Source organism: Trachemys scripta, chromosome 2, assembly GCF_013100865.1.
Source record: "Trachemys scripta elegans isolate TJP31775 chromosome 2, CAS_Tse_1.0, whole genome shotgun sequence".
NCBI lineage: Eukaryota > Metazoa > Chordata > Testudines > Emydidae > Trachemys > Trachemys scripta.
The window spans coordinates 45509033-45521449 of record NC_048299.1 but is presented as its reverse complement, the minus strand read 5'-3'; the positions used below and the strand labels follow the sequence as shown (position 1 = coordinate 45521449).

The window sequence follows — 12417 nt, the reverse complement described above, 5'->3', positions numbered from 1 at the left end:
ATACATGTTTTCAGATTACTTCCTTTTAATTTCAATATTTAATTTAAAAGTTATGGTACAAGAAATTTTGTATACAAAGGCACTAAGTAGTAGGTCATTGGCATAAATGCTAGAAAATTTCACTTAATCACCTTAGATATATTGCTTATTCTTTCAGTATGTAATCAATATACTGTATCTCTCTCATGAATTTTCAATGAAGAAATGTAACTGTTGCTGGGTGTTACTTCTTTTGTGGAAGAGTTTCCATATATTTGCATATAATGGAAAGCATGACTTCATCTGCACCAGCTCCTATTGACAGTAATCTTGAGTCTCTGCAGAGACAAAGAATGGGTGAAAACATTTGTATGATACATCAGCTGAAAATTCATGCTGAACTGAAATGTTTCCTGCCCCTCCCCCCACGTTTAGTTACTACAAAGTTACTTTTCCTCCGGTTTTATTACACAGAAACGTACTCTAGCTAATATTGTACATACACATCAATCAGAATGAAGAAAGCTTTGCAGGTTGTTTGAAAAGAAAAACACAGCATTGCTTCAGCCATAGCCTAAAGTTTGGAAATGCAGTTTTCTTCAAGTATAATGCTAGCTCTGAATTTCAGTAACTTTGTTTCCCCTTCCAAGTAAAGCTTATGAAGGATTTACCCCTTTGTTACCTTCCTACAGCTTTAAAAATTTGCCAGAGAAACCTTTAAAGAGCAGCTTGGTGTTCTATTGTCTACACTGTTTGGATTGTCCAAGTTTGTTAGGCTAACACTTGAAATCTCCATGCTCACCAGGATGAAGGCTGCACTTTACAAAATGAACTGTGGCCCATCTTTTCTCTGGAAATGTGTCTGCAGGAGGTAAAAGGATTCTAGGGAGAAAAGGGATCTTGCATCCTTTAACTTTTCAGACATTCAGTGTAGTCTGTAATATTGAACTTCAGTGATCTCTGTAGTGAAGGGGCGCAATCGAACAGCAGCGGTGGTTCTGCAGAACACTGGGGGCAGTCCATTTTTGCACAATGACTTGGAAGTAAATACTACTACTTTAAAATACATCACGGTATCCAACATCCACCTGGATCTGATAAGACTATTTTTTAAGGCCTTACTTTTACTCAGTTTATCTTCCTGGAAGGGCCGCTCTAACCTTACTTACTTTTGAGTGAGAGGTTTCAGCAATATTAATTGAAAAGCTGGCTGTTACACCACTGTGCCATCCCCACCAGCGATGCCTAAATTCTCATAGCTACTCAGGCCGTAAACTGCCATGCCCCCTCTCTTTCCTATTTTCTTTGTAAATTTGATTTTTCCTGGGGAAAAAAATTGTTCTGCTAAACTACCACTCCTCAATTCAATGGTGACAGTGCGGTAATCAGACACCTATCAAGAAAAGAAGAAATTACTTAGTCATTCTAGATCAGATGTATACGTTCATAAGATTTATGGTCTGTGTGAACAACGGCATGAAAAGTTACACTGACTTTTTTTAACATTTTCTAAAAAACCCAAAGATAATGTGACAGCAAATGCTTAGTTATTCAAAGTAACAACTTAAAAATCACACTTATAATTTTATCTTTTACCAATAAAACTTTGCCCAGCAATAACTAAAAGGTATTTGAGGAAAAAAAAACACTTTTGGTTTTACCCCACTTTGCACATTTGGCAGCACCATTTACCGTCATTTTATCTGTTTCATATGCATAGCCAATAATCAATTTCCCCTGTTGCTTGCTGGGGTTTTACACACAGCAACTTGGGAAGAAAAACATTTAAAAAGCAGGAATGCAACACCGTAACAGTTGGCAGACGTTCGAGGTAGCTTGTAGTATTTGAAACTACTGTAAAAAAAATTGTGACTACTAGATTTCAAGTTGATTATAACCCTTTACAAATATAAATAGTTTCTAATTAAGTAAATTACTTAGTCACTGACAAGTAAAAAGTCATGTTATATTAAAATGAAATCTAAGTTTGTTGAATATCCAAATATGTAATATATGGAAGATGTCTGCCTATATAAAATGGGGATGTGTCCATGAAACAATTATATATCTGGAATCAGTGAGAGAAACTGATTTTCTCCTCCTCCTCTCCCCCCAAAAAAGAAAAGAAAAATCCTTACTATATCTCTTTTATTTAACAAATACTGAGATATAAGAAGTGAAACATCTGGGAAATGCATTATATAAAACCAGCAGGATGTGTCTGGTGAGGGCGAGTGGTAACTAGCCTTCATTAATTCCTTCTTCTAACGACTCTGTACGTTGGAAATACTTTTGTAGAATAAATGATTTAAGAACTATTGAACTTAAAGTGATAGTTAATAAAACAACTTGGCAGACAGGTTTGTACAATGTCCATTCCCTACCAACACGATTAAGCAATTTAAAAGCTGAATTTATTAAAGAGTTATCATAATGCATGATGCTTGCTGAAGTAATAGCAGACTGTCCTGTGTGTCAGGCACTAACACTGCTTACTAAGGATTACTTTGCAAACTAATTCTCATGGTATGACTGAATGGAAATGCCGAGCACTTACGGTAACAGCGGCTTGCTGCTGTACAAATGTCACAGTGATGTGAACTGATTACAGCAATGTCTGAGTAAAATGAAGAACTAGTATTAGGAGACTTGCTGCTTTGTTTATTAGTAGAGATTACAATGGATCACAGAGTAAACCTGTGTTTGTTCCTTCAGGTGATATTCTTACTTCACCTCTCTGGTGACTATGATTATCCAACCATGGAATTGTATTAGTTCATAACAAAATTCTGGAGCATGACCATCATCATTTAGGTCTATTTATAATGCTTTTCCTTTTGAGGTGGCAAGGATTTCTTTCTTTAATATTAGATGGCAGGCACAGGATAGATCCCAATAGGAAATGTGCTGGATTTGCCAGCTGGGGAGCAAATACATAACTACACTAGTCTGCTTAGTAGCTATCCTGGAATGGGCCCAGAACAGCCGTGTCTCAGAGTCAGACGGGTGCTCCCAGAAGTAGCAATAGTGCCAAAACCACAAGTTCAGAGGACAAATCAAACCCATACAAATGCATGAGATTTATTTCCATCCTCCACATAAATCCCACTCCTGTGGCATATGTAATACGAATGTATTACAGCACCACTGCCAATAGCAGCGTGTTCTGAAAAGGGCAGGAGGCTTGCAGAAAGATGCTCTGGGGAATGAAACACTTACACTGCTCCCAGCTCGGGAAATTGCCACATCACTACCTTGTGGTCAACACATCCGAGTTCTCTTTTTCAGCCAGCCCACATCAGGCTTGCCTCTCTGAAGCAGTAGTTCTACAGCATTTCTAACAAAGGGACGGCAGTTTTATATCAGATGTTTTTAAACAACATTTTCCTTCTTCTGTTGCATTGGTTTAACAGAAGAGGTTGTTAGCAATGAGACTGTTGACAGTTTATATCCCGTGCTCTGATGTAATTTTTAGTAAAAGTACTTCAAGAGCTTTATTTCTAGAAACAAAGTAACACGTTATAAAGAAGTAAACTTTTTATAACGTCCATTTTTTCAATTTTCCTATTGCCACTTTACACAGAAATGGTATATTTACTAATATCTTGACAGACCTATTCCACTAACACTTTGTTAGGCATCTTATTACGAGGATTTATATGCAAGCTACTATAGGCAGGAGAATTTAAGATCCATATTTTGTTTATGTAACAATACATACAGCATTAACGTCATTTGGCATATAGGCTATAACCATCCTCCAAAAGAATACTGGGTACTGGAGCCAGCATCCCACTTAAAGGATTATTGGCACCTCATAGAAAATACTCTACTTACAATTTTGCTCATTTCTATAGTCAGTATTTCTCTTCTCTCTGTTTTTATCATCTTTGCATGAATCTCAGTGGGCTCAGGGTGTATAGTTTGGCATCTCCCTTTTAAAAGTCCATGGCGTCTCTACAGGTAAAATTTACTCATGGTATGTAGGGCCGGTGCAAGGCCTTTTCACCTCTTAATTCCCATCCAAGGGGCTGTACTGAGGGAGCAGGGGGCAGAACTTCATTCCTCCACATATCTTGGAAAGGTCCTCTGACTTAGCCCCACACAGGTTGCTAGAGAAGACTACTGGGAGGTCAACCAGGGGAAGAGTTGTTGGAGCTGTGTGGAGTGTTGAGTTTCAAAAACAGGAGCCTAAAGGTAGACTCCTGAATCCACTTTTATGGTGGGGGGGGGGTGAAATTCTGTTGCTCTTTCATTTTTATTTTGGTTCTGTAATTTGTGTCAGGAGCACCTAGGATAGGCACCCCCTTGCTAATGGGGAAAGGACCTGTCATTAAGGTGTCTTTCTCTCTGGAGCTCCTGCCTTAGAGACATATAGAGCTAATGGTGAACTGTAGAAGGAGATGGAGTCACCACCACTCCCTTAATTTGAGCTTCAGACGAGCCTTGGGGGTAGACTGAACCACACAATTACTTTTAAAGCTGTGATCCTACAAAAGGGATCTTCTTCCATGTTCCTTGACTGTTACACCTGGGCAAAGTCACATTGGAGCCAATGAAACTCTGTGTCTGTGGATCCCCACTGCAGAATCAAGCAGGAGGATCAGAGCTGTGGCTTGTGTAACTCCAATGGAACTTCATTATTTACATCAACTGGGGGTCTGTTCCAGATTATTTACACTGCAGCAAAATTGTAAAGAGCAAACATCCCATGTAGAGTTTTTAATACTGCATATATTTGATCAAAGTTATTTAAAGCAGAGTCAAAACCTTTCACATTCTCAAACAGTGACTCACCTGTAAAGTCTGCTCACTAGCACCTCATTGGTGAATCCCATTCCTCCCCAGAACTGGAGGCAATTATCACTCAGTTCACGGGCTAGACGACCTGCCTTTAGTTTAGCCATTGAAGCAAATTTGGTCACATCATTGCCTCTTATATAGAGCACTAAAATAAAAGCACACATTCTACAGTAAGTCATTGACTGCAGTATAACCTCACTCCCAACACCCTTCCCATATTTTTCCAATCATGGCAATTGTTTCATATTAAGAGTATATTTCTGAAGCCAAATGTGGAAGCTTACCAACAGTCTGGTACAGCAGAGAGCGAACAAGTTCCACCTCAGTTGCTAATTCTGCCAGGCGAAAGTGCACTGTTTGGTTATGCAGTACTGGCTGGTTGTATATTTTCCGTTGGCGAGTATAGTCAATAGTTTCTTGTATCACATTTTCCATTGGTGCCAGGACTAGAGGAATCAAAGCACAGAACAGCAGCTGTTTTTACTCAAGGGTTTCTCAGGTATGTGGTGTGTGTGAGGTTTGTTAAAAAGGAAGACTTTTTTCTCCTCCCAGGTTGTGTAAAATAGGTACAATGAATAAACCAGTTGTTTAAAAATAAATTATTCTATGGGGCTAATTTGCTATTTATAGTTTCAATTCCCTACAGATGTTGGTCATTCCCATATGTCCTGAAGAAAGACTTTAGAATATATGTATGTATAAGCTGGAATACTAACAGCATCTTCTTTTCTATCCCTGCTGTCAATACCCTTGTCCATGCTTCAATAACCTCCTACCTCAATTACTGTAACCTTCTTCTCTCCATCCACCTCATTCCTTCTAGGCCATCCACATGGCACAGCTGCCAAACTCATCTTCCCTGCCCCATCACCAGTCTTTATGAGTCCCTTCAGGGACTTCACATCCCCTTCTGCATCACTTTCATGGCTACTCCTTGCTTCTGTCTCATTATTTGTCACTCATCACACCCATATAACCTTCTGTACATGATGGGACAACCTAAAGGAACCAAGAATTCTGAACTGTATACAGGAACATAAGAATTACTATACTCAATAAGACCATTAGTCCATAGAGTCCAGTGGCCTCAAAGGATGGTGTAAGAATCCTAGAGTGTTACCCTGGATTTGAGGGGTAGGAGTGTACTCCAGAATGTGATCATGCTAATTGCAATCCTATTATGTGCATTCAGCCACCATGAATTAATAAAATAGAACACCACATAGTATAGGGTTAATTTGAAAGCAGGCTTTTAGAGGCAAGGTCAAAACTAGCTGGCAATTTCTGCTAATCAGAATGGGAGGAGGGGAGAGAAAAAGTCAACAACTGAGACTGAAAGAAAATAAGTGGACGGAAAACCTTGAATCTGGGCACCTCTGATATAGAAGTTTATTATGATTAAGATTGTTAGGAATGTTTGTTGATAAGTAGTTTATTGAAAGTTAGGAAAAGTTATTATTTAGTAGGGGTCACTATGACCTATGTGTTTTGTAGAAGTTAGTTATAAAAGATTAGCTAATACAGTGTACGTGGAGCAATCCTCTGAAGCCATCTTGAGAGACATTTTTCCCGAAACTTTTTCTCCTCAGTGGGTGAGCAACTGGCCATTGTGAATCTGCTGTTAATTATTCAGTACTGTTCCAGATTTTAGGTAAATATTTGGGATGTTCTAAACTTATTGCTTATGTCTGTGTGTGCTTAAAAAAACTGCAGTTTTAGACAGAGCACCCTTACTTGCATTAATCTTTTATCAGATGGAATTGCTGTGTTCCCATTGATTTATTCTTGACACTGCCTGGAATGAAATAGTTAAGTTACCATTGCTTTGGGTTCTGAAAACCCTGGGTAACAACAGAAGACATATGTGGAACAATCTGCTCCCCTGTACATAATTTCCCATGGCTAGTCTTTCTACAACTCCTTAAACTAGAAGAAATGAACTAAGCTCTCTTCATTCTACTGATAATCAATGTGAAAGGTCATTTCTCGGGGATACAAAGGGGACATCCCCATCTACTTGCAAGCTGAACAATCTGCCTCAACAGAATGCAGGGCACCTCATGCCTATAGATTTATCGTTGTTTTCTAACTTGGCCCTGGCTGCATGACTCACAGACCTGAGCCACCATGCCCACATTAAGAATTTAGGAAGATACCATTCTACGTTCTTAGCACACATTAAACTTTCCCATTGCCTCCAAGTTCAATATAGCAATTAATAAATAAAAGAGATCTGCACTTTACTGTCCAGGTCCCCAATCTTACAGTGTGATCTGCTAGCATCTGTGGGACTCTGTAGGGGCCCATGTTGTCCTGAGGGCAACATGACAGATTTTTAAATTGAATGGAAGTGTTACATTATGAACAGAGAGGTGTGCTTCATTATTTTCTTCAAGAAAGCAAGAAACACAGCTACTTTTATTAATGTCTGATATATTTACTATACTATACACAAGTGGTTCTCAACTTGTGGCCCAATCAGCACACAGCTGTGGCCCATGTGACATCCTCAGGGTCATGCAGGTAGTATTGCATGAGGCCCACAATGGTAAATAGGTTGAGAACCACTGCTATACACCAACCATAAAGAACTCAAAGAAGACCCCACACCACAATTTACCCAGGAATTTAAGGATATCATCAAATCCTTCCCCAAACAACTCAAAGAGAAACTCTACAACCTCATTCCCCCCAAATCCACCCCAGAGAACTTCTATATGCTTCCCAAAATACACAAACCAGGGAACCCAGGCAGACCCATCATATCTGGCCACAGCACTCTGTCTGAAGGAATATCAGGACTCATAGAACCCATCCTCCAACTACTCACCACACAAAGGGCCAGCTTCCTCCACCACACAACTGACTTCCTCCAGAAACTCCACAACGTTAATAACCTCCTCAGAACACCATTCTTGCCATTATGGATATCACCACCCTATAACCAACATCCCTCACAATTATAGCATTGCTGCCTGCCTCAAATATTTACAAGATAATGGACAACCCTCAGATATCCACCCCAAACACACCATCAAACTCATCCATTTCATCCTCACCCATAACAATTTTACATTCACCAACAAACACTTTGTCCAAACCATGGGAACAGTGATGGGTAGTAGGATGGCTCCACAATATGCCAACATCTTAATGGGACACCTTGAGGAAGAATTTCTGGACAAATGCAACACAAAACCAATGATACACCTGAGGTACGTTCATGATATTTTCATTTTCTGTACCGATGACATTCATTCCATCATAGATTTCCACAACTTCAATAACCACCACACATCCATCAAATTCTCTCTAGAACCCTCCCACACTAGCATCAACTTCCTGAACACCACAATCAGCTTCAACAATGGAACCCTACAAACAACTATATGCAAGAAATCCACACATAATCACACCTGCTCTCACAGATCTAGTAACCACCCAAACACACCAAGAAATTTATGTACAGCCAGGCACTCAGATACCACAGAATAGACTCGGAGGAGAAAAACTGGGATATACACCTTAACACACTTAAAACTGCCTTCCCCAAACAAGGATACTCCACCAGAGAAGTAGATCACATCATGGAACAGGCCACCCGAGTACCCCGAGAAAGCTGCTTCCATACAGAAATAAAACCCCCTCCAACTGCACACACCTAGTTGCCACTTACCACACCCCAAACTGGAACCTATACAGGGTATCATCAAACAATTACAACATATACACAATGGGGACCACATTCTGAAAGAAACCTTTCCTGAACCCCCTCTTTTAGCCTTCAAACAACCCCCAACCTCTCCGAGCTCATCATCAGAAGCAAGCTCTCCACAGACTAGGATATACCAACTCAAAGTGGCAGCAGCCCCTGCCAGAACAAGAAATGCAAAGCCTGTAGGCATATCTCCACTGCTCTGATGATCAACATCCCCACAACATACCTTTCAAGATCCATCAGTCCTACGCTTGCCTATCACAACATGTGGTGTACCTCATCCAGTGCACTAAATGCCCCAGTAGCAACTGTGTGGGTGAAACCAGACAATCACTATGCTCTCAAATGAACTCTCACTGAAAAATGATAAAAGACAAAAACACTCTATCACCTAGGGGTGAACACTTTTCACAACGCGATCACTCTGACCTCCCAGTTCTCATTCTCAAAGGAAATCTGCACAACACTTTCAAAAGACAAGCCTAGGAACTTCAATTCATAACATTGCTAGACACTAAAAAATACCAACTGAATAGAGACACTGGATGACACTTCACCTTGAATGGTCTCTTGAAATGTGTGTTAACTACTTATGCTAAACAATCTGTTCCACCTTGTATTTAGCTGACACACTCTGAGGCTATGGCTACTCTGGCACTTTACAGCGCTGCAACTTTCTCGCTCAAGGGTGTGAAAAAACAGCCCCCTGAGCGCAGCAAGTTACAGCGCTGTAAAGCGCCAGTGTAAACAGTGCTCCAGCGCTGGGAGCAGCAGTAAGCTAATCCCCTCATGGAGGTGGAGTACCAGCAGCGCTTTGAAGTTTCGAGTCTAGCCACGGCCTGAGTACATTTTCCAGACCTGAAGAAGCGCTCTGTGTGATTCAAAAGCTTGTCTCTCTCACCAACAGAAGTTAGTCCAATAAACAATATTACCTCTCTCACCTGGTCTTTGTGACACACTTGGCAGAGAAAGAGAGAAAGGAATGTTTAATAATTTGGGACCAAATTTTGATTTGGTAAAATAAGATTTTTATAAAACATAAGGTCAATAAAAACATTTCCAGAAAATTATTCTTTTTGTTCTATTTTTAATATAAATTCCAATGGAAACAGATTAAAACAAAATTCTTTGAAGATGTGCTACCTCCTCAGGCATACAAACTATGGATTAGGCTATCAGCTAGACTTTGACCTGGTCTATGCTTTATAGGAGCAATTTTGTGTCCAGAAATAATTGCATCTGCATTGAACTGCAAGGGGACACTTTACAAGATAGACTTCAAACTTCTCGTTTGTGGGTCCCAACAAGTGATTAGATTATCTAGAAATGTTTACTCCTGTAAAGATGGAGGCTGGTCCTGAAAATCTGCCCCTATTTAGAAAATAAAATATAATTTTACATGTAACTTAGGCCCAGTTCTGTATTTGGTTTCCCATGGTTGGATCCCCACTCCCATGCAGATCCAGTGGCAGGATTGGAGCCAGAAGTATGAATATATTTTTAATATAGTTTTTAACCTGGGTGTCCTTTAAAAAAATGAAAAGGAAATACACACTACTCTGTCAACTAATGTTTCTCTAACTCCCACAAAAAGTCTTTATCAGCACATTACAGGCATCACATTACTTTTTTAGGCTGAGCTACAGGATCACGTACTTAAAAAATATCCCCCAAATGAAAAATTGTTTCCAAGGCTGTGCTAATTTGGTTGACTTTGTTTTCAGAGAAATTCTGTCACAGATGTTTTTCAACAACATTAATCTCTCTACAAAAAGCTGCCTGGCTTCATCATGCCTACCAGGAAATTTCTGTGAACATCTGTCACCTTTCTCATAGCAGGTCTCTTTTCCCTATTTCACTGTTATTTCCACAGAAAAAGTGTAATTTAATCCTCCCTCCTTATTTTGATTTCTCAGCCACCTTCTTTTGTTTGTCTTTTATTTCAATGTCCATATTACATTCTAAACTTGGAGGAACTTTCTATTAAGTTTTATAGAGAAAATTTGCACACCATACCTACAGAATGGGAGACTATATCCTGAAAAGCTGTAACTCTGAAAAGTATTTAGGGGTCATAGTGGACAAGAAACTCAACATGAGCTCCCCATGCAATGCTGTGGCAAAAGGGGCTAATGCAATACATGGATGTATAAGCGGGAGAAACAAGTAGTAGGAAAGTGATTTTACCTTTGTATATGGCATTCGTGAGACTGATACTGGAATAGTGCATACATTCCTTGGGTCAACATTTTAAAAAGGATGTTGACAAATTGGAGAGGGGGCAGAAAAGAGCCACAAAAATAACTTTAGGGTTGCAAAACAGCTTTACAGTGAGAAACTTAAGGAGGTCTACGGTAACTCCTCACTTAAAGTCATCCCGGTTAACGTCGTTTCGTTATGTTGCTGATCAATTAGAGAACATGCTCATTTAAAGTTGCGCAATGCTCCCTTTTAACGTCATTTGGCAGCCGCCTGCTTTGTCCACTGCTTGCAGGAAGAGCAGCCCATTGGAGCTAGCTGGTGGGGGCTTGGAACCAGGGGGACCGGCAGCCCCCCATCAGCTCCCCGTTCCCCTAAGTTCCCTGTGCGGCAGCTGCCCAGCAAGCCTGCTGGCAGTTCAGCTGTCCCTCCCCCCACTGCCATGTACTGCTCCTGCCCTTTGCCTTGGAGCTGCTCCCTGGAGCCTCCTGCTTGCTGTGTGTGTGTGTGTGGGGGGGGATATGAGGGAGGCTAATGTCAGGGTGTCTCCCTCCCCCCTGCTCCTACACCCCGCTTACCCCATCCATAGAGCGGAGCGGGGGGAACACGACAGGGCTCAGGACAGAGGGAGCTTGGGCAGCATCTGCTGTCTCAACTTGCTGATCTACTTAAATGGCAATGTACTTAGAGTGGGGTGAGTGTACTTAAAGGGGCAATGCGCAGCTCTCTCTCTCTCACACACACACACACGGTGTGTGTCTCTGTCTGCCATGCTGTCTCCCGTCCCTCCATTCATGCTGCCTTCTGGAGTATAAGGCTACATTAACAACAATGGGTTAACCCTTGAGGGCTCAGACGATTTCTAGTTCATCATTTAGCAGCAAAGCATTCCCTGGGAAATATCCCACCCTCTGACTTCACCACCTCAACCAAGCTTCACAATCATCATCGCTGTGTACCAGTATTAAATTGTTTGTTTAAAACTTATACTGTGTGTGTATATATATATATAATATAGTCTTTTGTCTGGTGAAAATCCCCCCCCCCCACTATTTACATTAATTCTTATGGGGAAATTGGATTCGCTTAACATCATTTTGCTTAAAGTTGCATTTTTCAGGAACATAACTACAACTTTAAGCGAGGAGTTACTGTATCTGTTCAGTTTATCAAAGACCAAACTGAGAAATGATTTGATCACAGTGTATAAGTACCTTCATAAGGAGAAAATATCTGGTACCAAAGGGCTTTTCAGTATAGTGAAGTAAGGCATAACAAGAACCAATGCCAATGCCCGGAACCTGAAGCCAGACAATCTAATCAGAAATAAGGCACACATTTTTAACAATGAGGGTGATTAACCACTGGAACAAATTACCAAGGGAAGTGGTGGATTTCCCATGTCTTCAAATAAGACTGGCTGCCTTTCAGGAAGTTATGCTTCAGCCAAAACCACAACTTACTGTGCTCATTACTGGAATAACTGGATGAAATGCAATGGCGTGTGATACACAGGAGGTCAGACTGGACAATCTTGTGGTCCCTTCTGACCTTAAACACTATGGCTCTGCAATGTAATTCAAAGTTTCCCTTCCCTTCTGCTTTGATGTGGCAGGAAAGTGGTTAAAATTTGAGTGGCATTTCCAGTGGGACAGCTGTTGGAATGTTCACTCATCCCTGTGGAGAGAGGGGAAAGCCAGCTCTTCAGTTACTGTGGT

At 40.6% G+C, this 12417-nt stretch overlaps 1 protein-coding gene across 2 annotated transcripts in view; it reads right to left on the bottom strand.

Moving 5' to 3' along the window:
* The window catches only part of LOC117872221 (probable acyl-CoA dehydrogenase 6), a 149309-nt gene continuing 136892 nt past the window's right edge, over nt 1-12417 (bottom strand). The window contains exons 7-9 of one of the 2 annotated variants that reach the window (XM_034760456.1): nt 5067-5228; nt 4777-4927; nt 1-317 (exon numbers count right to left, since the gene is read on the bottom strand). In XM_034760456.1, the coding sequence (XP_034616347.1) occupies nt 224-317; nt 4777-4927; nt 5067-5228 (407 nt within the window). In that variant the 3' untranslated portion in view covers nt 1-223. The remainder of the gene's footprint in view (nt 318-4776; nt 4928-5066; nt 5229-12417) is intronic. The other variant, XM_034760457.1, reaches the window with a different exon arrangement.